Below are 24,797 nucleotides of genomic sequence, written 5' to 3'. Positions count from 1 at the left end.
ACCAATAGTGACAACCCACTGCCTATATTGTCTATGAAGATGGAGTTTTTGGTGACAGACACTTCCACAAGGAGGGATTCAGAACTTCAGGCTCTCCTGGTTGACTCTCCTTTCACTGTCTTCCATAAAGTCAGGGTTTCCCTTAGGCCACATCCTAAATTCATGCCTAAAGAGGTGTAAACTTCCCATCTGAACTAAACTCTTCATTTTCCAGTCTTTTTCTTAAACGCTGTTCTTCCAAAGCATAAGAGAAGATTTCACACCTTAGATGTTCATAGAGCTTTGATGTTCTATTTGGAACACACACGCACTAGATCCTTTTGTAGCCTATGCTGAGAGTGTTACAGGCCAATTGATGTCAGCTCAGAGAACTTCATTTTGGATTTCCAGCTGCACTGAGCTCTGCTATGATCTTTCTAAAGTCTCTTCTCCACCTAAAATAGTCTCACTCCACCAGGGCTTAGTCCACTATGTCAGCATTTCTGATCAATATTGTGATAGCAGATATCTGCAAAACAGCATTGGGGTCATCTGGACATACCTTTTCCAGACATTACACCATCTTCTATCTCTCGTGACGATGCCAACTTTGGCAAGATAGTGTTACGGTCTCTGTTCAGATGATCCAAAGCCCCTTCACCTGTAAGGACAATTGTTTGAAGTTCTTCAAACTGTGTTGTGCACATATGTTCCATGACCCTTTTACCTTTGTCACTACTTTGGACATTATTACATATAGCAGTGCAGAGGAATGGAGAGGAGAGTGGCAGACACACCCCTTTTATGCTCTCATCTGAGAGCACAAGGAGGACAGGAGTGCATGTACCACCCTAGTGGCACTGTTGGCAAAAGTTTCTGACTCAGGTGCGTCTTGCATACATACACCTAAAGGGGAATGTATATGTGCACAACACATCTTGAAGAACAACATTTACAGTATAGGTAAGTAGCCATTTTTTTTTCTTTACCCCACCAAAAAAGAGCAGTGGAACATGAAGTTTGTTGTTGAGAGAGACTGAAATGGCCTCTTAAATCTTAGGGCTAGTCTTCACCCACACTTGCATCAAAATAACATTTTATTTTACATATTTTAAAAAGGATAGTTTTGTTTCCAACTAAGTGTTACACACAGAGTTGCACTGAAATAAAATGTGTGAGAGAGTTTTTGGCAGCAGGGAGGTGATCACATGGGATGTTTATGGAAACTGTAAAGGTTCCAGCAACGGGAAGGTGAATTCCATGCGATGCACATTTCAGAAGGTTTGGGAAGGCTTTATGGCACTAGGTGGCAATATTCCCTCTAATTTTTTCCATCCATGTGTGGAATAAATTTTGTTAGGTGCACCAAGGTATGTGTGGATGTGCGCTACCAGTAGAAACAAAAAACCTAGATATGATATATATTTTCAAAAAGTTACCATAGGGATAATTACTCCAGCCAGCACAGGTTAGGTATTTTAGAACTCGCTACTCAAAGAATTAAAATTCAGTGTAAAAGAAATAAAAATTATGAAATGCATAGACCAGTCAAAACACTAAAATAACAGTTTGAAAGAATAAAATTACAGAGAATATATGTGCATTTCAGGAAGTACCAGGAAATAACCATAGCAATAATACGAGTATGTGTTGGGAGGTGAGTGTGAAAGAGACTGGGGGGGCAGAAGGGGTGCTACTGGGGAAATTTCTGAGACGCCTTGCACTGTCTCTTTAAGGCACTCACTGAAAGCTCTTCTGCTCTGTCCTGAGCCCTGTTGTCTCCCTTCCCCCGCTCTGCAGAGATGGGGTACATGGGCAAGGGGAGGAGGGAGAGGGGAGAGAGAGGGGTGTGTGTGTGTGTGTGTGTGTGTGTGAGAGCGCGAGAGCGCGAGAGAGCGAGAGCGCGAGCGCTGGCTGCTGGGGAAGTCTCAAACTGTGTGCTGTCTCTTTAAGAAAGGCATGCACTCATTCACTTTTCAGACGTCAGACCGCAGCAGCTCTGAGTCCTGAGCCAGGCTGTCTGCTCTCCCCTTCTTTGTGGAGATGGGGTACAGGGGCTGGGGGACACCCTAACATCAGCATCCTCCTCTCCACTCCCTGCTCTGCACAGCCAGCAGGTTGGGATTCACTTTGGTTGGGATGGGCAGGAAGGCCCGACCCTTCTCTGTTGCTGGAATCTTTTCTTAACTTTCTTCAGCTGTTGGGAAAACCCTCTAAACAGCCAGATTTCAGGTGTTTTCAACTTGGAATGGGAACACTTTTTCTATGTGGTTTTCTAACAATAGCTGTGGGGTAAGGTATGAGAAATACAGACTGATGGGCAATGATATTTAGTAGGATTGAGCTTCCAGAATTTGTATTTAGATTAGCTATATTTGGGTCTCTAGCCTCATCCCACAATGCTGAAGACTCTTTGACATAGCAGTGGGAGAAGTATTTAGGGAGTAGCTTGTCAATCCAGTTGACAGAACTTTCTCCAACCAGTACTTGAAATATCCACATCTGTAAAGGAGAATATTGCTTATATTTGCTTCAGTATTTATTGTTGCTCTTCAGGCTTTCAGTAGTGAAGGGGGTCTGAAAAGGGCAGTAAGTAAAGATCTGCTGAATGCGGTTTTCTGTGTGTTGAATACCCTGTTATAATGTGAGCGGGAAGGTTTCTAAGTTAATGCTTTGAGATCTTCATATGGAAGATGCTATGGAGTACTTTAGTGTAAATGATGATAAACTGAAGAGAAATCAGTTAGGAGGTCCCCATCTAAACTATAAAAAAAAGCTTAAGGGGGACTGTCAAGGTTCCTTCCCCACTCTGAACTCTAGGGTACAGATGTGGGGACCTGCATGAAAGACCCCCTAAGCTTATTCTTACCAGCTTAAGTTAAAAACTTCCCCAAGGTACAAACTTTGCCTTGTCCTTGAACCATGTGCTGCCACCACCAAGCGTTTAAACAAAGACAGGGAAAGAACCACTTGGAGATGTCTTCCCCAAAATATCCCCCCAAACCCTACACCGCCTTTTCTGGGGAGGGCTTGATAAGAATCCTCACCAATTTGTGAACACAGACCCAAACCCTTGGATCTTAAGAACAATGAAAAATCAATCAGGTTCTTAAAAGAAGAATTTTAATTAAAGAAAAAGTAAAAGAATCACCTCTGTAAAATCAGGATGGCAAATACCTTACAGGGTAATCAGATTCAAAACATAGAGAATCCCTCTAGGCAAAACCTTAAGTTACAAAAAGACACAAAAACAGGAATATACATTCCATCCAGCACAGCTTATTTTACCAGCCATTAAACAAAAGGAAATCTAACACATTTCTAGCTAGATTACTTACTAACTTAACAGGAGTTGTGAGGCTGCATTCCTGATCTGTTCCCGGCAAAAGCATCACACAGACAGACCAAACCCTTTGTCCCTCCCCCCCCTCCAGATTTGAAAGAATCTTGTCCCCTCATTAAGAAAAGGAGTACTTGTGGCACCTTAGAGACTAACAAATTTATTTGAGCATAAGCTTTCGTGAGCTACAGCTCACTTCATTGGATGCATTTGGTGGAAAATACCCTCATTGACCATTTTGGGTCAGGTGCCAGAGGGGTTAACTTAGCTTCTTAACCCTTTACAGGTGAAAGGATTTTGCCTTTGGTCAGGAGGGATTTTATAGCACTGTATACAGAAAGGTGGTTACCCTTCCCTTTATATTTATAACAGGGACCTTGATCACAACATAGTTCCTCCTATACTCAAAGTGTAGGCTGGTCTGAACAGTGGTTTTAATTCCTAGTTATATTTTAATAATCTCAGGAAGGAATGACAGAATTATAATGGAAAAGAAAGAAGTAGAATCTGTTGAAAGAAGTCCTTAAACATAAGCAGTTTAGAGACCCTGGTATCCATTATAGTAGAGATCTTCAGTGCTTTCTTCAAAGAGGACCGACACCACAAAAATGCAGTACTTCATCTAATAGTGAAGAAGATTGTGCTTAACCTCAGTAACTTTATCAATTGTTGAACCAATCTCTAACCCCCTCTGTTTGAGGAGGTGGTAGTTTCCAAACTACAAAAGCATCTATTTGTCATCCGGATCCACAGTCAGGTTTTTGGACCAGTACAGAGCATCAGTGTCCTCTCTAATTTTGCTGATCAGTAAACTTACCCTGGCCTTGGATAGTGCAAAAAAGACTTCTGCGCTTATAATGCTAAATCTCGTTGCAGCCTTTGACGTTGTTTATACAGTACTGATGAAGTGCACACACAATATTTAGGAGCCAAGTGGGGTAGCACTATACTGGTTCTGCTCATTCCTGTCAGACACATCCCACAGTCATGATGACCCCAAACTGCTTTCTTGTGGAGTTGCTTCAGCCTCACTGTGCCCTCCCATTCTCTTTCATATCTCATGAGATCCCAGACTGGTTCCACTAATATGGTTCCTTTTTTTTTGTTGGTTTTGAAAGTGACGACTGCAAGAAGGTTGAAGTTAGCGTGGCACACAGCAACAAGCCTATAAGCAAGAAAGGCTGATATGACTTTCTTTGCTTCACAAACTCAGCTGGCTCCCCATTTGCAGAAATCCAAGTACTAATCTACAAAATCCTTTTCTAAAGTAGCCAGCTCTCAATCTGACACCACCTCACACTCTAGGATTTTAAAGCTATGTTCCACAGGAACCGGGGACAGTACTTGCACTATCAGGCACTGGGACAATCAGCAGGACCCAAACTATGGAACCAGTCAGAATAAGTTAATCTGCACCCCAAGTCTAACTGTATTCCATTTGAAGTTCAAAGTACAGTCCTTCGATAAAGCCTCTATCAAGTAATTATGACAATTTCTTTAAAATATGCTCCCATACAATATAAATTAATACACCTGTAGTGGAACCAACATGGCTACAGCAACATAACAAACACCCCTTTACTGGAATTCTGGGAAATTGAGAGGAAACTCTGATTTTTCAGGACTTTTTTTAGTGCTTTTCTTAAGTTTATTTGACACTTACTAGATAACAGGGTGATGGGGAATCTCTATAAATACTCTTAATGGTGGTAGATTTTCAAGGACACAAAAAGCAATTGTGTCCAACCCTCATTGAAAGTCAATGGCAGCTGGGTGCCTAAATCACATGCGTACTTTTGAATATTTCTCCTAATTAGAATAAACCTTCCATTCATTAAGATGTTTAGTTGGACATAAGGTAGACAAGAAGAATCTATCAAAATGATTAATAATTGTTTAAAGTGCTTTGTAAAAGAATACTAGGTTTTTTAAATTCAGGAATCTCTCCACAATATCATCAAAACGAAATTCCCTCTGCATGCAGACGCTCATTAATGTAAGCTATTAAAGCCTTGGCTTCATTATAATCAACAAATCCAAATATCTCCTGATTTAGTAGATACCTTCAACTTATCTGAAAAATATTAAATTCAACAGATTTAAATCAATCTCAATATTAAAAGCATTCTTTTTGCAGAATTGAATTCAAGGCTGAGTCAAGAAATTATATGCTTTCTTACCTAGTTTAGAACTCTTGATTCTGTTGCTTTTGTAACTAGTTTCTGATTTCTCAGGTTATGAGAAGTTAATTAAAATACATCATAGAAAAAACTGATTTGTAGCAGTAGCCAAAATGGAATGGCTTCCAAAATGGCTTAGTTATTTGTAATTTGGCATTTGAATCTTTGTTTTGTTATAGTTTCAAATGGAATTATGTAAAAACACATTTATAAGAAAAGCGTGTTAACTGTTATAGCCCTAGTGTTTTATAAAGCTGTTTGGATGGAGAGGGGAGATCTCATGCCCAAGGTGAGCTAGAAATGACACCGCTGCATGCTGTAACTTTAATAAATAAAAGGGTGGATTGACCAAGGAAAGAGAAATAAAACTAGATCATCCAGCATTAAAGTATTTTGGAAGATACCATTTCGGTGTACATTAGAGTCATCATAGATGGTGTGAAAGAGGCATGGGCAGGGGAGAAAAGAGCTTTAGGAGAGAATTGAAACAAATTGTGGTATTCTTGAGTTGATACATTGAGGCTTTTTCAGATGAGAGGAGCTGCAGAGGAGAAGGTTCTTGAGCACTCAGTGAGGAATGAGATTTTTGGGAAAAGGTGGAAAGGGAGCTAGTACAAGATGAATATATAAGGATAAGATAGGTGGAAATAAATCCAGAGAAGAGTTCTAAATAAGTAATATACTTGTTATGGTCCCTTGAATTCTAACTAATATGTAGTTAGCATCATGCTCCTAGTAGCAGGTTCACATTTTTTCACCCTCTGTCTTTTGTGGTTTGCTCAGGAATCTATGCAAGAAATGTTCTTTGGCTAATTCTTCAGGGGAGAGAGGAAAAACAAAAAAAAACCCACAGGTTCAGAACTTTGAGAACTGCAGCTTGAACTATTCACTTTACTAAGGACAAATCTCTCTTCTCTCTTGTATCTTTGGATTTAAGATTATATTCAGGATGTGGGGGGGAGCTTTCTGTGGTGGTTCTGAATTGATGCATCAAAACTGACAAAAAGGGCCTAGTGCTTGACTGTGTCCAGTTAAATCTATGATGCAAGTGGACCTTTTAAAAAAAATTCCATCACTTAAATCACTTCAAATTAGTGGAAACTTGTGAAAAGTTTGGTTAAAGTGCCTTGATTAGCTTCATATAGCAACTCTAAAAAGCAGGGGTAAAATCCAGTTCTTCAGGGCAGCATTCAACTGTCTTAACTACATACTTCAACTATCTTAACACTTCAATCTCTCCGGTCACACGATTACAGACCTGAGAGTAGCTATCCTTCAACAAAAAAACTTCAAAAACAGACTCCAATGAGAGAGTGCTGAATTGGAATTAATTTGCAAACTGGATACAATTAACTTAGGCTTGAATAGAGACTGGGAGTGGATGGGTCATTACATAAAATGAAACTATTTCCCCATGTTATTTCTCCCCCCACCCCACCCCCTACTGTTCCTCAGACGTTGTTAACTGCTTGAAATGGCCCACCTTGATTATCACCACAAAAGGTTTTCCTCCTTCCCCCCCCCCCCTCCTTCCTGCTGGTAATAGCTCATCTTAAGTGATCACTCTTCTTACAGTGTGTATGATAAAACCCATTGTTTCATGTTCCCTGTGTGTGTATATAAATCTCCCCTCTGTATTTTCCACCGAATGCATCCGATGAAGTGAGCTGTAGCTCACAAAAGCTTATGCTCAAATAAATTTGTTAGTCTCTAAGGTGCCACAAGTACTCCTTTTCTTTTTTGCGAATACAGACTAACACGGCTGCTACTCTGAAACCTGTCTTAACTATGAGGCCATCCTTTCTCTCCCTGCCTCTTTAACTACATACCTTCCAACTTCTGCAAAAAATGAGGCACAAGTCCTATAGCCAAAACCTCCCTCACTACACAACCCTGATTTATCTCCAGAGCAAGTCTATCCTGTGCTCTGAGTGAGGCAGGAGTTCTGTCCTTTCTGATTCTGATGCTTTCAGTGGTAGTAAAGATTCCACCACTGGAGCTCAAGAGCTTATGTCCCTGTATCTTTTGTGGGCTTTGTAGATCTAATGGGCTTAAAGTCTAGTATGGGTCAGTGAAGTTGGCAAATGTATAAAGTAAGGAAGGTGCATTTTTTTGGGTGTGCTCATTTTACTGTTGTAATTGACAACTTTAAGGCATTTTTGATGACTTTTTTGAGAGTCATAGATACCAAGGTCAGAAGGGACCATTCTGATCATCCAGTCCGACCTCCTGCACAATGCAGGCCACAGAATCTCACCCACCCACTCCTGTGAAAACCTCACCTATGTCTGAGCTGTTGAAGTCCTCAAATCGTGGTTTAAAGACTTTAAGGAGCAGAGAATCCTCCATCAAGTGACCCGTGCCCCATGCTACAGAGGAAGGCGAAAAACCTCCAGGGCCTCTTCCAATCTGCCCTGGAGAAAAATTCCTTCCCGACCCCAAATATGGCGATCAGCTAAACCCTGAGCATATGGGCAAGATTCAGCAGCTAGATACTACAGAAAATTCTTTCCTGGGTAACTCAGATCCCACCCATCTAATATCCCATCACAGGGGATTAGGCCTATTTACCATGAATATTTAAAGATCAATTAATTACCAAAATCACGTTATCCCATCATACCATCTCCTCCATAAACTTATCGAGTTTAATCTTAAAGCCAGTTAGATCTTTTGCCCCCTGTTCGTAACAGGACAAGTGTCTGCATACTCCTAATAATAATAATAATTAATAATTAATGATAAAAAAAAAACCCCCACACCATTCCATTGGCACTTACTGGCAATCTCAGCAAAGACTCCAAGGATAGAACAAGTCATAGAAGCTGAACTCTGCTCTCACTCCTAAAGATGGTCTCTCTTGGGCAATGATAACTCCCATTGGTGGGATGGTGTGGGAAACTTGCACAGTTATACCTATTCTGGGTTAAATAGAGAACTTCAATCATCCAGTTTTTCATTTGGGCACCATTCATCATTGGTATGTTCACAGATGAAATGTAGAAAAAATGTCTAGTTGGAAGCCAGCTTTAAAAAGGAAGGTCCAAGATGCTCAAATGTTCTGTGTTGCTGGATCAATTGCAGCATGCTGAAAAGGGAACTTGCACAACTATATGCTCCTTTTGACTTGGTGTGTATGTCATAGACTCCTCCAGGCTTGTTTACGTGACACTGGATTTTTTTTAAGCAAGGCATTTTTATTATCAGTTGGTGTTGGGCCAGGAATTCAGCGAGTTTGGCAATACCAAGCCAGGAAATCTTGTGTTGCAGATTTTAACATTGAGTAAGCAGCAATTATGCAAGTCCAAGGTTTCTCATGGATAAAGTTTTTCCTTCCTCGCCCTAAATGCATCTTACCTATGTGTCTTCCTATACTCCAGAGATGCAGCCTTTTACATCTGATCTGATAGCAACATCATTTAAAGTTGGTGTTTAGAATTTGCACATAACTAGATGTTTGATTTGTGTAACTACATTTGTAAATATATATAATACAATACTCTTTTTGTGTTCGTGTGTTAAAAATTATGTTACATGTTTAACTTTGTATGAAAATTCTAGTTATCAAACACTGAACTCTAGGAGTCGGAAAACCTGGGTTTGATTCCTGAGTACCACAGACTTGGATATCCTGGCAAGTCATTGCACCTCTTTCTACCTCAGTTTACCCACCCATAATATGGGAGTGATAATGTGTAACCAGATTTGTAAAAAGGTTTGAGAGCGATAGATGAAGAGTTTTGTTATAAATGTCAAGTATTTGTTATGAGGAGATGACAAACTTGTTAAGAAACTTGTTAAAATCTTTTGGCAATTTTTGCAACTCCATGGGAGTGTTGTACCCTTTTTCTGAATAGCTTTCTGTCTCCCTAAAGTTCACTCCGCTGTTTAAACTGTTGTGAAGAATTGTGTTTCCAGTTGAGGACAGGAAGTGTAATGTTGTTGTCGCATCTGAACAGCTACTGGTGAAGTGATTCTTGTAGAGTTTATAAAGGATTTGGGGGGAGAAGGGTAGGCATAGTGAGCTGTAAAGATGTCAGACACTATCAAATACTTCTGGTGCATGAATTAAGATGATGATCAGACCTGGACGTGGTGTCTTGAAATAGCTTGGTCCTTTTCAGTGAACTATAATGCCCTCAGTGCAAAAGTGTATCTGCATTCTCAACCTAGCAGCTTCAGAAGCATGAGAGAGACAGATGGCTATGTGGCTGAAACACTAATGATAGTTGTTGAGCTTGGAAAGAAGGCGGGGACAGCGAAAGTTGAAACATTTAAACAAGGATACATATTCTTTGGAATAATGAGGAGTCTGGTGGCACTTTAAAGACTAACAGATTTATTTGGGCATAAGCTTTCATGGGTAAAAACCTCCTCTTCTTCAGATGCATCTGAAGAAGTGGGGTTTTTTACCCATGAAAGCTTATGCCCAAATAAATCTGTCTTTAAGGTGCCACTGTTGTTTTTGTGGATCCTCCTTTTGTGGATACAGACTAACATGGCTACCCCTCTGATACTTCTTTGGAATGTAATCTTCCCTCTATAAATGTTTCATGTCTTAGGAACAGTTGCCTTTTCTGCAGAAAAGGCAGTTAATGGATGGATTGTCACAATGAAGCAGCTAGAGAGACCTCTGGTGTGAAGAGATGGGGAGAAAGCATTCTTTCCTAGAGAAATGCATAAAATGGCGGTCAATCCAGCTTGTGGAGAGGAAGCTGTTATCCCATCTAGCTCACCATCAAAATAGGGCTGGCTCTTATATGAGTGTACTGGTGATTCAAGGAGTGCTTGTCTTACTTAGTTATCAGATGTTGTTTTGAGAGGCTACGCTTCATGTGAGAGCGAAAACTGAAGCTCTGTAGCTTCACCCCCACCCCCAAGAGTGAAATATCCTGGCAAAATTCCATCTTAAGTAATTACATTGTGCAGTGCTAAAATTCCTCTTACAGCATCATCTGAATACAGTGAATTAAATTCACCAAGTAGAGTTAGAACTGCCACATTCTATTGTGAAGACATCTGCCTTGCAGAGCAGGGCTAAGGAATGGCTGTATTACTAAGTGTAAAACCCTGTTTAAATGTAAGATTGTTGGTTTTTTATGGCGCTGTTCAAGCTTGTGTAGTCTTAGGAGCTCCTTGTGCCAAAGAATCCCAAAGTGCTTTATAATCATTACATATATAGGAATTGGCCACCCCCACCCCCCCATTAAAGCGAATATTTTTGCTGGCAAAAGGCCCCAAGTGGATACCAGTGAAATACAGGAAGTGTCAATACATGTGTCCTTCCTCCCAATGTGTCTAAACCTGCTAGGGCTGAGGATGAGTGGATAGCTATGTCTACATGGCCTATTCATGAGACTATGTCTATGCTACCACAGCAAGTTGAATAACGTAAGTTAATAACGTAGCTGAAATCAATGTAGTTTAGGTCGACTTACTGCGGTGTCTACACTGTGCTGGGTCGATGGGAGATGGTCTCCCGTCGACTTACTTTACTCTTCTCGTTCCTTGTGGAGTACTGGAGTTGACCAGAGAGCTCTGTGCTGTTGTTTTCGTGGGTCTCACTAGACCCGCTAAATTGACCCCCCTGTGCATTGATCACAGCAGTGTCGATCCCGCGGTAGTGTGGATCTAGCCTGAGACTGCCACTGAGGCAGCCAGCTAGTCATGTTCAAGATTTTTTTGTATATGGACAGATGCCTGCTAAATGCTGGCCTGAAACTAATTCATTTCACGCAGGATGCCAAATAGCCTGGGAAGTAACTTATTACTTCTGTCCAAAGGCCAGAATGGTTCCAGTACTTAGAGGTGAGATACTCTGCATACTGTTTGCAAAATTCTCAAGCCATTCAGTCACTTCCTATAACTCTCTGGTATCTTGGTTTTTATTTCGTATTGTATGTATAGATTTGTTCTTTGAAAAGCTAATTAGTCATATACATAAACATGTTGCTGCATGCCCCACAGCCTAATGAGTGGATTGATAAATCTACTCATCAGGGCATTCAGTTCTCCTGGATGTTCATTTAACTACAAATGACTGCATCTCAGGGCCAATGCTAAATAAAAGCTTATTTTTTCAAAATGGCAGGATCTGGGTCTCCTGTTTACCTTAATGGAGCCGCTTCTAGTTGCAGTACTCCGTTGCTGGGAGACTGCAGCTAATTTTTATGATGCACGTCAGTAGCAGTGACTCGAATTATACATTTCATTGAGTGCCTTTTTCCTCTTTGTTTTTAAACTGTCTTCTCTAAAGGGAGAGAAAATGCTTTTTGTTCTGGAGAGAACAGTGTCCAGACCAGTTAGAATCTAAACAAAGGGCCAGTTATCCTCTTGGTTAAATCATTGTAATTCCAGTGTCACTCCATGGGAGCTGATGGTCTGACTGAATTTATACCAGTTGTAACAGTCAAATCTGGTCCAAAATATTTAGGAGGACATTGGAGATGGTTTATACTTCTCCTTCAGATTGCTGCATCCCTTTTGCAAACTCCTGAAGCCAAAACCTACTCAATTTAGTATATTCCATTTTAAAGAGAAAATGCCAAAATGGATTGAGAGAGATTGTTTTCATCAGAAAACTGCATAATTCCAGTTCACAACACAAAAATATACAACAGCTACTGTTGAAAAAGCACTTCTCACTAATGTAAACTGTTACTCAACTTCCATGTATCTCAATACATGCATGTAAATAGGATAATGAGAAGTGGGTGTGAATGGAGATTTAGGTGGGGAAGAGTGTGTCTAATGGAGAATGCTACTATATAATTGTTCTGACAACATCAAAGTTCTGTGCTTTGCAAATCAGAGTTCCTTTTCATGTTGAAGGAGATGATGGTCCTCTCCCTGATGTTTGCATCCCACTTGGATTTTTTGCAGTGGCTATTTCTAATCTTGTTTGAGAAAGCACTGTAAAATGGTGTTGTGAAGCGTGCTTGCTTAAATACGCAAGTCATGTCAGCTGCAATGCAGCACTGCTTGGTGCTAATGAGGTGAGCTTTCAGAGCAGCCTTCCTCGTGTGTGTGTGTGTGTGTGTGTGTGTGTGTGCATGTGTGTGCGCGCGCATGCGCTCGTTCTCTCTCGTGTGTGTGTGTGCGTGTGTATACACGCACAATAGTAGGAGAGGGGATTGGGGAAAGGGATGGGTATTGGGAATGGCTCTGTTTTCTGTTCTCCCCCTCCTCCCCCCCCAAAAAAAAGGTTCTGTGTGCATGTGAAGGTGAGGAGGGCATCTTCCTCCATGCATTGCAGGGCAGAGGTGGCTTCTATTAAAGGCATGATCTGAAATGTATCTTAGGTGGGAGGAGAGATATGAGAGAAAGAGGAGCAGAAAAGACCTGTCTCCAAGAAAAAGCATTTATTTAAGTGCTCCTTAAAAGCAAAATGAAACACAAACTATCGATATAGCAGTTGTATACTATGGATTTTCAGCCTTATTTTAAAAATAAATACCCTTTTTTGTTATGGGGATAGTCAGCAAATACACAGTACCAGATTTGAATTGTTCCAGCTGGCTTCCACTGTTTATGGAAATCTAAGCACATTGTTATCTCTCTTCCTATCTCTTTGCTCCTTCTTTAACCATTAAGGTACCAATAGCAAGTGCCATCACCTCAGTGAATTGCACTGACTCATGAGTTTCCATCAGTTTTCACTTTATTGACCTGACAAGATGGTCAAAATGACTTCTCGGCTCCCTATTCACTGTCATCTGCTAGGTCCTCCTCAGGAGACTTTACATCTTCTAAAAGCAGCGCCATCATACTTACTTTACTGCAACTTATTTCACTCCAACTTTCCCTCCCACCCCACCCCATCCCTCCAGACACAGACTGTTGGATTAGATTGGTATTTTCCCATCTCTAATAATTCATCACTCTGAGGGCTAGTCCAGGATTGTCCAGATCTAGTTTTAAATATATCAATGGGGGGGACAGGAAGGATTTTTCCTCTGGGTACAAAGTGGCACAGTTGACTAGGTCCGTTATAAGAATAACGGGGTGCCATTTAAACAAAAGGCATTAGACATCTGTTAGACGCAGAATACAGATGGATCGATGGTGTGATCTGGTATTATAATTATTTCTATGCTTTGTTTATCCTTCTGTCATCTTCTTGAGCCTTGGAGTTGATTGGAATGGCTTTCCTTTCCTTCCCTTCTGTAGGTCTCCGGGTGAATGGGGAGCTCATTACTGCCTATCCACAGGTGGTGGTTGTACGTGTGCCAACACCCTGGGTCCAGAGCGACAGTGACATCACGGTCCTTCGCCACTTGGAGAAGATGGGCTGCCGGTTGATGAATCGGCCTCAAGCCATCCTCAACTGCGTCAACAAGTTCTGGACCTTCCAGGAGTTGGCTGGTCATGGTGTGCCTCTCCCAGACACCTTCTCCTATGGTAAGCCCATTGGGTTAAAAGGGCAGCATACTAAAAGCACTTATAGCAGGTGGGACATTAGTCAAGTTCGGCAAGGCGCTTATTATTGGGTTGCACTATGTAACTGCCCTAGAGAAGTGTTGTGTAGAGGCTAGATTGGGGACTGGGAGTCAGGACTGCTTGATTGTTCTATTTTGTGCTTTGCTGTGACACCATGGGCAAGTCATTAAACTCCATGCCCCACTTTCCCCATCTGTAAGATGGGGTATTGTGAAGATTATTATCTAAAATACTTTGATACCTTCAGATGAAAAAGCTATGTCCCTTGTTCAACACACAGATAACGTGTGGAACTTGATGCGTTACTGAAGTCAAGAATTTAGCTGTATTTGAAAAAGAATTAGAAATGTATATGATCAAGAATATCCACAGCTAATTGGATAGGAAAAAATGCATAAGGGTTACAAATCCTCGTGCTTTATTATCAAAAACTGTCTGGTATTAGGAAGATAACTTCCCCTATGGGATGATTATTCAGACCTGTCTACAAGTGGTTTTATTGCACCTTCCACAAGTGTCTTGTACTGGTCACTGTCAGAGACAGGATACTAGGCTAAATAGATTTGTGCTCTGATCTAGTATGGGAACTTCTTTGTTTTTAATTGTAATGTATTTAAGAATGGAAGATTCCCTCTCAGCCTCCTTTTCTGCCAAGGAAAGGGGGAAGCTTATTGTCTCTGTGCAGATGCACCAATAGGCTCTAGTAATGGGATCTGTCATACAAAGTCTCAGTTAACAAGAGAACTGATCCATCAATAAAATCTGTCCACCTGTTACATAAACTAATGTGATATAAATAAAACATACTTATTTGAAAAGTGACTGTGTCCTTGTATTAGAGATTCAGATGTCCCAGCTGTTGGGGAAGGGGAGATGTGTGTTGTTCCTTTGAGAAGGGGGGACATGAAGCATGAGGGGTAATGAGAGAGTGTCTCCCATCCTGCACAGCTCTCCCTGTCTATATAACACATTGGATTCAGAGTTGCCCTCTCTTCTGTTTAAGTGGTAGGTGGCTTGTAAAGGGTGATATTGCCAAGAAAAGCAGGAGATGCTGAGCTGCTCATATTCCATTGTGAGCAGCAAAATCCAGGGCAGCGGCAGCTGCTGCTGATTTTCAGACCATCTCCCTGACTTGAGTTCTCTGCTTTACTGCACAAGCCTCTGAGGGCTCTCTTTCTCTGTCCCTCTAACTCCCTCCCTTCTGTTGCCCACACTACAATCAGCCCTCTGAATGAAGGGTGAATTGAGCTCGTTAGGCTGTTATCAGGTAACAGCCTAACATTAGGCTGTTATCAGGTAAACAACATTTAAAAACTACTCTTCTAGTGGCTTTATAGATGGAGTGGGATGGAGGAGTGGAAACATTAGTCCCGGAGTTAGGGAGGCAGGCTGAGATGTGAGGAACTCAGATCTAGGAATCTGGGGAGGTAGAATGGGACAGGATTTGGGGGGTGCTGGTCCCTGTATCACATCTTGTTCCCCTGCTACACATAGCCAGGATGGAGCTGTGTCTCCAGAGCATCCCCCTATGGGTTCCCTGCCAGGTGGATGGGAGGCAGGTAGGTGGGAGTTGATAAACATGGAGAAGGAATAGGGAGCAGGAAAGAACAATAGAGTTTGGGGGAATTAAGATTTGGGGATTGGGTTTATCCTGATGGGTAGGGATCAGGAGTTCCAGGGAGTATTGGGGCATATTTGGAAGGAAGATAAGGGCAACAATACCCTTTCCCAGTTAATACGGGTTAATGTTTCATAGATAACATGTGTCAGAGAAGTGCTGGCCCTTCTGAATGACCTGCCTTCTATTAACCTTTGGCCTACACTGCTGTCTTCAAGATCAGAGGTGGAAGGGGTATAGTCTGTATCCATCAGTCACAGATTAGATTAGTAGTACCTGATTGGCAATTTATAACATTTCTTGGTTCTCTTCTTGTCAGGTGGTCATGAGAACTTTGCCAAAATGATTGATGAAGCGGAGGTGCTGGAGTTTCCCATGGTGGTGAAGAACACACGGGGTCACCGAGGTGGGTGCAGGGATTAGTGGAAGAGGCATGTGGTGGTAACCGGCTTTCCAGGGTTCCATGTGTGGTGAAGGGAAAGGGGCTTGAAGAGGTTTTATGTTGGGGGTTAGACTTTGATTTCCTTCTCTAAATCCTTCCAACTTCTGAATTATTTCTGAGCGTTGAACAGACTTCAAACGTGGGAGGCAGTTTTTAAATCAGCTGGTAACTTGTTCAAGGAACATAGAATAGAAATAACAGGGGTCCTGCATGTGGTGCATTGGCAGAGCCGTGTGAGGTGCCAGGACTGGAATAGCAGAAGGTTTCTACAGCTTTTGATTGAGTGGCACGAGCACAACTGTGGAGAGAGGCTCCAGGACTTGGAATAGTAGTGGAAATAAGGGGAAATTTTCTAAATAAGTTTGAGACTACATCTCAATTCAGTGAATCTTAATATCTTTTTCATTCTGCTTAGCATTGTCAATAGTCAGGTTTCAGTTTAATCAAGGCATTAAGTACCAAACTGGACCTAAATTCTACTACTGGATTTTTGATTTTGTGACTTTGGTGCAAATTCAGCAGCAGCTTCAAATAACTGAATAAGAACCGCATTTTGTAATTTAAATATTAAGTGTTAAATCAGTTTATCTTAATGTTAAATCAGTAAATTATCAAATGAAGACAGGTGTAAGCCGATGTGTTTCCACATGGGATTGCACCAATTTAACTAAATTAATGTTAAAAACTGATTTTAGTTAGTGATGAAAGTTTCTTATGTAGCCAGAGCCTTGGACTCTGGAGCACGATTATGCAGTAAAGGGTGAATTTCATATCTCTGGAATATGTGGGACCCTGGATTTAACTTGACACTACATGGTATTCTGCTGATTAGATCTACTAAAAAAAATCAATTAGCTATCTTACAGCTATCAAATTTCTTCTCCTTCCCCAACCTGGGCTTGCATAAACCCCTGTTTATAAGAGGTACTTTAAAACACACTTAATCCAGTGTCTCTGTACAGTGTTGTTTCAGTGGCATGGATTCTTAGATGAAAAGCTTCCCCCCCAAATACTTCGAAGTTAAATACAGAACAGCAGATAGCAAATGATGTTTTAGAAAACAGTGGCTTACATGTTGTATATGGTGAATAAATTTAACCACTCACACTTAAGGCCATTAGCAGTGCAACTTGCATCAGTGCAAATGAGCACATAGTTTTTTATCAAAATGCTTCACATCTCTGGTACAACATAATCCCACTGAAATGGGAAGTTTCCTACCATCTTCTAAGTCCTAGTTTTTTCATCCCCATTTTGGGAGCACAGTAGCTAGGAGAGTGGGGAAGTAGGGGACAAGCAGCAGCATGAGGAGAATGAGCTTAAGTGCTGACCAGGACTGAATAGGGGGTACCGGTACCATCTTAAATCCTTCCGAAGCAGTGCTCCATTATGGCTGGCTTTAGCAGCTCCATGTTACATAAGAGTCTTTTGCTACACAGACTCTAAGCCCTGAAGGAGCAGAGCCTGCTGAGGTGGTATCCCCAACACAGTACTTCATCTCCTCTTCCTTCTGCTTTTTTTCCCATTTCCTCGTTAAACGAGGCAGTTTATCAAGGGATTTTGTCATGCAGTAATGTTGCAGCATAATTCAGTGAAGCTCTGCCACATAAATTGGTGGTGCCTTACTGCAAAATGTAAATCTAATGTGCCACATAATACAAGAGGTGTAAACAGAAGAGGAGAGCAATTAAGAGATAAGGCTGATGAAGGAAAGGAAATGAGCTGCAGAGTAGTGGAGACTGTTCCAGAAGTGCCTTTCACAGACACTGGGGAGATTACGTGGAGGGATGGGAAGTCTCTGTGAGGTGAGCTGAGGAAACAAAGTGAGGAGTAAAAAGAACAAATCAGAGATTGACTGAAGTAAGTCTTTAGAATAGTTTGCTGGCAAGGGGCATTGAATTTCTAAAGAAACAAACTAGCCCTCTTTCACCAACTGTCAGTATGCCCCATATTATTTTTGGTGGAATAAGCTGCTGAAGTTGTCTCATTTTATCAGCTCCATCAGTGTCAAGTCACAGCTGCATTTCTCTCTAAACCCTTATGTTCCATTGGACATCTGTCACCCCACTACTGGGATGTTGTGGGTACGGGGGTGCTGTTTTCCTCATGTATTATTATGATGATTTTACAGCAGTGGACTAATGCCATAGCATACTTCCTATTTTCCTCATGTATTATTATGATGATTTTACAGCAGTGGACTAATGCCATAGCATACTTCCTACAGTGCATCTGGGTAGAGTTCTAAGTTAACTTTGTTTTTATACCTTGAAGTTCCAGCTTTCTGCTCGAAATGGGGGAGAGGTGGTGCTGTTGATTGCATGTGTGCTTCTCTGTGGTTTGTGTCTCCTCTCCTGTCTCACCAGGCACCTGTCCCAAAAGGGGTGGGAGTTACAAGGCCCAGTTTCTCTATTAAAGAGCTTTTTTGGCTGATTTACCACACTGACTGTCTCAGTACTTGGTACATTCAGCAGCACTGAAGCAGTTGAGTACTGATCTACACAGGAGAATGTGTAAAGGGATATAAAATATATCCAGCTCATGAGGATAGGCAGTTTTTTTGGAGATTCTTCATGTGCTGAATCTATAACACAAGACAAGTCTAAAAAGAAAAGGAGTACTTGTGGCACCTTAGAGACTAACAAATTTATTAGAGCATAAGCTTTCGTGAGCTACAGCTCACTTCATCGGATGCATTTGGTGGAAAAACACCAAATGCATCCAATGAAGTGAGCTGTAGCTCACGAAAGCTTATGCTCTAATAAATTTGTTAGTCTCTAAGGTGCCACAAGTACTCCTTTTCTTTTTGCAAATACAGACCAACACGGCTGCTACTCTGAAACAAGACAAGTCTAGTGGCTCTTGCCTTCGTTCACCAGTTCCCACTCTCAATGTTTTCTCTTGGAACAGGCAAAGCTGTATTCCTGGCACGAGATAAGCACCATTTGGCAGACCTGAGCCATTTAATTCGTCATGAAGCCCCTTACCTGTTCCAGAAATATGTCAAGGAGTCCCATGGCAAGGATGTGCGTGTCATCGTGGTAGGCGGCCGCGTGGTGGGGACCATGCTGCGCTGCTCAACAGATGGGAGGATGCAGAGCAACTGTTCACTTGGTAGGAATGGCATTGTTTGTGGTCCTGATTGGAATTTGTGGAGCCCAATGGGAGATGAGTGGCAATCCCAATTTAAATGAGAAGTTGCACATTTTATTTTTTATTTATTGATGTTTATTACAGTAATTTCCAGGGGCTTCCTGAGGACGGGATCCCATTGTGCTAGGAACTGTACAAACGTAGAATAAGACAGTCCCTGCCACAAAGAGCTAATAGTCTAAATAGATAAGACAGTGTGGGAGAAAGATAGGATGCACAAGCAATGTGAATGATGCAAGGTGGCAAATGTCATGTTAGTGACATTTTTGGTCTTTCAGTGGGGTTATATTAGAAGGGAATAAGCTAGATCAGGAGGTCTCAAACGTCATTGCACCGTGACCCCCTTCTGACAACAAAAATTACTACAGGACTCAAGGAGGGGGGACCGAAGCCTGAGCCTGCCCAAGTTCTGCCATCCCGGGAGGGGAGGAGAGGCAAAGCTGAAGTTCCACCTCCACCTCACCAGGCCGGGGGGCATCAAAGCTGAAGCCCAAGGGCTTCAGACCCAGGCAGGGGGCCTGAAACCTTATCCTTGGGCCCCAGCAAGTCTAAACCAGCCCTGGCAACCCTGATAAAATGAGGTTGCGCTCCACAGTTTGAGAACTGCTGAACTAGATGGAAAGATGGGGATGGGAGGGGTTGGAGCAAACCAGTCAGCACAGGGGAGAGAATGTTCAGAGTGAAAACTGGAGAGAGCTGTCTGACATCAGTGTCTGTCAGCCCCTGCTTGAAGTGTTTTCTGCAGCTGCTGGACCAGCTTCCGTCTCTGACTGGCTCCTCCATGCAATTTCTTTCCAAAAGACACATGGCTCTTAGTGTACTCAAAGTTGGTGTGTGGGGGGAAGGGATCCTCCCCTGCACAGTTCTGGGTCTGGGGAGTGCTGTGGGGGGAGAGTTGGCCCTGGCTGGGCCCCATTTTTACCACCTCCTTCACCTGCACTACAGCTTCAAATGTTGTGGGAGATGAAAAAGGTTTGGATAATTGGGGAATTTTCAGTGTAACAGATACTAGGGGTAATGACTCATTTTGAGAGATGACTTGAGGAAAGGTGTTTCAGATAGAATACTCTATAGCTTAATTCTTCCTAAGATACTGAGCATCCACAATTCTCATTAAAGCCAGTGGGAGCTTTGAATATCAGGCCATTAGTGTATATGGCACACTAAAGCAAAGATCCCAAAGAGCTTGGCAAAACACGTGCGCATACATGTCTGAAATCTAGATATACCTCTGAACACTTACCCACCCACCACTGAAATATAGGCATTCTGGGGCAGCTCTTTTAACATTAAACAGCTGTGCTATGTAATATTTTAGTACAGGAAATGAAGAACACTATACAATTGAAACTGCAAGGGGAATTGTAGGGAATCAAAATATGCTATCCAATCTAGAATTCAACCTGGACACTGGAGTTAAGAAATCTGCAAAAGATTTTTAAAATATGGAGTCAGCAGTACTCCCTTTTGTTTTTTTTGGGTGGGGTGGAGAAGATTGCTTTATACTGAGTAAAGGTGGCCTTAAAAGGTTTTTGTTAAATGTTTTTTTTACTTGTGACCTTAGCAATATTTGGAATACTATGTCTGGTCCTCCCTGGTCTTGTTCAAAGGCTTCTTAAGAGTGCTTAGAGATGAGTATTGGGAGCCCACACTTTGGCTTAAAGGGTAGGGTGCTAAATCTTCAACAAAGATGCCCTTTCTTTCAAATATTCATTAGGCATTTGAATTAAGTAAGGCATTGTTTGCACTACAGTGGAACAGCTACAGCGCTGCGGTTGTGCTTTTTTTGGTGTCATAGGGCACGGCTACACTTGCAGATGTAGAGCGCTTTGAGGTAAACCCGCCTTCAGAGGGCGCAGTAGGGAAAGCACTGCAGTCTGTCCACACTGACAGCTGCAAGCGCACTGGTGTGGCCACATTTGCGGCACTTGCAGTGGCATTGGGAGCAGTGCATTATGGGCAGCTATCCCACAGAGCACCTCTTCCCATTCTGGCGCTGTGGCTTGTGGGAAGGGGGTGGGGCATTCTGGGTCCTGTCCCAATGCCCTGTGATGCACCGGTTCGCATCCCAGCAACTCCTGTGCCTTGGTCCACATCTGACACCATCTTTCAACGTTTTTTGTACTGTGCGCTCTATCTTCCCTTTCCTTCTGTGGGAATGGAGCCTGAACTGCTGAGGAGTATGCTGACGAGACTCGCCAGCACATCACATTTGGCAGTCGAGTTATTCCTTATGATCCAAAGTGACAGTGAGGGCTCCGACGATATCGACTCTTGTAACGCATATGACATGAGTGTGCTTGTGGCATTCATGGACATGTTCACCACAGTGGAATGCCACTTTGGGGCTCGGGAAACAAGCACTGAGTGGTGGGATCACATCGCCATGCAAGTCTGGGATGACAAGCAGTGGCTGCAGAACTTTCAGATGAGAAAAGCCACTTTTATGGGACTGTGTGGGGAGCTCGCCCCCACCCTGCTGTGCAAGGACATAAGATTGAGAGCTGCCCTGCTGGTGGAGAAGTGGATGGCTGTTGCAATCTGGAATCTGGCAACTGGCAACTCTAGACAGCTACCAATCGGTCGCTAACCAGTTTGGAGTGGGAAAGTCAACCGTTTAAATTGTGTTGAGGCAAGTTTGCAGGGCCGTTAATCGCATCCTGCTCAGAAGAACCTTGACTCTGGGTAAAGTGCATGACCTGGTGGATGACTTTGCACAAATGGGTTTCCCTAACTGAGGAGGAGCGATAGATGGCACACACATTCCAATTCTAGCACCAGCCCACCTAGTCTCAGAGTACGTTAATCGGAAAGGGTATTTCTCTATGGTTCTCCAGGTGCTTGTGGATCACCGTGGGCGTTTCATTGACATTAATGCAGGCTGGCCCGGAAAGGTGCATGACACATGCATCTTTCAGAACATTGGCCTGTTCAGGAAGCTGTAAGCCAGAACTTTTTTCCCAGACCAGAAGATCACCGTAGAGAAAGTGGAAATGCCCATTGTGATCCTTGGAGACGCCGCTTACTCTTTAATGTCATGGCTCTTGAAACCCTACACAGGGAGCCTTGACAGCAGCACGGAGCAGTTCAACAGGCTGAGCCTGTGCAGAATGACTGTGGAGTGTGCTTTTGGCCATTTAAAGGGCCGCTGGTGCTGTCTGTATGGGAAGCTGGACCTGGCCGATGACAGCATCCCTGTGGTTATATCCGCGTTCTCTACCCTCCATAACATTTGTGATGGGAAGGGTGAAAGCTTCACTCAGGCATGGAACTTGGAGGTTCAACACCTGGAGGCTGAACTTGAACAGCCAGAGATCAGGGTTATTAGAGGGGCCCAGCGTGGGGCTGCAAGGATTAGGGATGCCTTGAGGGAGCAATTTGAGGCTGAAAGCCATCGGTAATGTCTGGTGCCCTGCACGGGAGCGAAGTGCAGTGGTTCCAATGTTAGTAGGACTCTGTGTCTGCTATGCTGACTTGCAGTGCCTGTTTCTTTCCTGGGCTAAGGTATCTTTTACTTTATGCAATAATAAAGAATGTTTTCAAAGCCAAAAAATCCATTTATTGAAAAGAAACGCAACTGCTTGGGAAACAGAAAGGGCAAGGGGGTGGGGTGGGGTGGGGAAGGTACAATCACAGATTTGCATATGTCCTGTTATCATACTCAGCCTTCCTGTCTGGAGTGCTGTGCAATGAGTGCTGCACTTCAGGATGGCTATACTGCATGGGTGGTGGGGGTTGAGTGCAGTTGGGTAAGTGTCATAGTTTTCAGGGCTGGGTGGTGAAGCTACAGGTGTTGGAGGCAGCTGGTGGCGGTAAGAACCCAGATGTTGGAGAAAATGGGTTGGAGGTGGCATGGGGGCACAAGGGAAAGAGTTTTGGGACAAGGGCTGCGGGGCGGGTGGGCGCAGTAGTGCTCTGTCTGCATGGCTACGAGCGCTGGATTAAATCCGCTTGGTGCCCCATTATGCTTATCAGCCGATCCGTGCTTTGCTGCCGGAGCATCGCGCTTTTGTGCCGGCACTCCTCATTCTGCTGGCGGATCCTCCTTTCACTGTCCCGCCACTCCTGCACTTTTTGATTTTCATTATTTGAATGCTGCATTACTTCATGCAACATGTCTTCCTTGCTTCCACGTGGCCTCTTTCTGATTCTTCAGAGTCTTTCAGCCAGTGATAACATGGACCGCTGAGATCTCAAGGTCGCATTTGTAAAGGCAAAGTGCAACACTTAACCGAGGCAGCATTGTTCACACCAGACAGAGCAATGATTCCCCCATATTTAAGAGCAAGCACAGTCTACACAATAGCATAATTTGCCTGTCCCAAAGCCAGCGCACATAACCATGGGAGCCCCAAAATGGTGAGTAAGTACAGAGTCAAGTGTGACTGATTGTTTCACGGCTGTACTGTCCTCTGGGTTTCTGTGCCTTGGGGAGGGCCAACAGCAGCAGGGGCCCATACTGAACACTGTGCCCACATTTTCCACAGGAGTTCATCCTGGAAGATACCTCACTGCTGAGGGTGACCTGGGAAGCAAGGGAGGGTCTTCTACTGCAATGCGGCTTCCGCCCTGGCCCATATGCAGCTTGCCTGTGTGCAGCAATGATCCTCTTGTCCCTCACGGCACAGTGGCGCGGACAAGCTAGCATTACTGGGACAAGGACCACAGTGACTCTCCCGAGAAACCTGCGCAAGCGCATTGCCCAAGTTCTGGATGAGACCTTTGAAGAGATCACTGAGGCCGATTACCGCGATGTGAGAGAGCACACATCAACGCCCTGTTGCGCATCTAGGCATGCATGCAGCCATAGTCCTCCTCGCCCCAAGAGCCCACACCGAATAACTTCTTTCCCAAAATAAAAGCCACTTACTGGGAACCTCCTCTGGTGTTTGTCCTTCCCTAAGCACTGGCTACCTTAAACCTGGCTTGAGAACAGCTCCTGGCAGCATGCATCTAGGGATGCCGGGGCGTCTTCCTCCACCTCAGCACCCTTGCTCCTGCTTTGCTGCTCCTGCTCCTCCTCCTCCTGTCTTGTTGCACTGGGCTCTGAGGTGTCCATGGTGATCCTGGGAATGGAGGTGGGGTCACCCCCAAGTATCGCGTCCAGATCTTTGTAGAAACGGCAGGTTGCAGGGGCAGCACCGGAGCGGCTGTTTGCCTCGTGGGCTTTGTAGTAGGCATTCTGCAGCTCCTTCACTTTAACCCTGCACTGCAGAGCGTCCCGGTCATGGCCCCTTTCCATCATGTACCTTGATATCTGCCCGAAGGTATCATAATTCTTATGGCAGGAGCGCAGTTGGGACTGGACAGCTTCCTCCCCCCAAACACTGATGAGGTCCAGCACCTTGCCATTGCTCTATATTGGGGGGATTGCCTGGCGGGTGGAGGCATGGGCACCTGGAAAGATGCGCTGAGAGCCAGCCACGCCTGGCTGAGTAAACAGGAAGGGGATTTTCAAAATTCCCAGAGAATTTAAAGGGCGGGTCTGATGGTTGGTCACCAGAGGGCAGGGCAGTAGAGTTCAAAGTGATGACCAGAGTGAACAGGCTAGAACAGGCATTGTGGGACACTTCGGGAGGCTGAGCAGAGCGTGCTAACAGACCAGGGTGTCCAAACTGGTGCCGCAGTGCTCCAGCGGGGGGTGCA

At 43.4% G+C, this 24,797-nt stretch overlaps 1 protein-coding gene across 2 annotated transcripts in view; it reads left to right on the top strand.

Annotated features, from left to right (window-relative positions):
- RIMKLB (ribosomal modification protein rimK like family member B) overlaps positions 1 to 24,797 on the top strand; it is a 95,087-nt gene that overhangs the window by 52,784 nt on the left and 17,506 nt on the right. For both annotated transcript variants that reach the window (XR_006281219.1, XM_038410906.2), the window contains exons 4-6: positions 13,669 to 13,899; positions 15,876 to 15,962; positions 18,909 to 19,112. Coding sequence is in view for 1 of the 2 variants with exons in the window: in XM_038410906.2 (XP_038266834.1) it covers positions 13,669 to 13,899; positions 15,876 to 15,962; positions 18,909 to 19,112 (522 nt within the window). In the remaining variant the exon portion in view is untranslated. The remainder of the gene's footprint in view (positions 1 to 13,668; positions 13,900 to 15,875; positions 15,963 to 18,908; positions 19,113 to 24,797) is intronic.

This window comes from Dermochelys coriacea, chromosome 1, assembly GCF_009764565.3.
Source record: "Dermochelys coriacea isolate rDerCor1 chromosome 1, rDerCor1.pri.v4, whole genome shotgun sequence".
NCBI lineage: Eukaryota > Metazoa > Chordata > Testudines > Dermochelyidae > Dermochelys > Dermochelys coriacea.
This window is presented reverse-complemented; position numbering and strand designations above follow the sequence as displayed.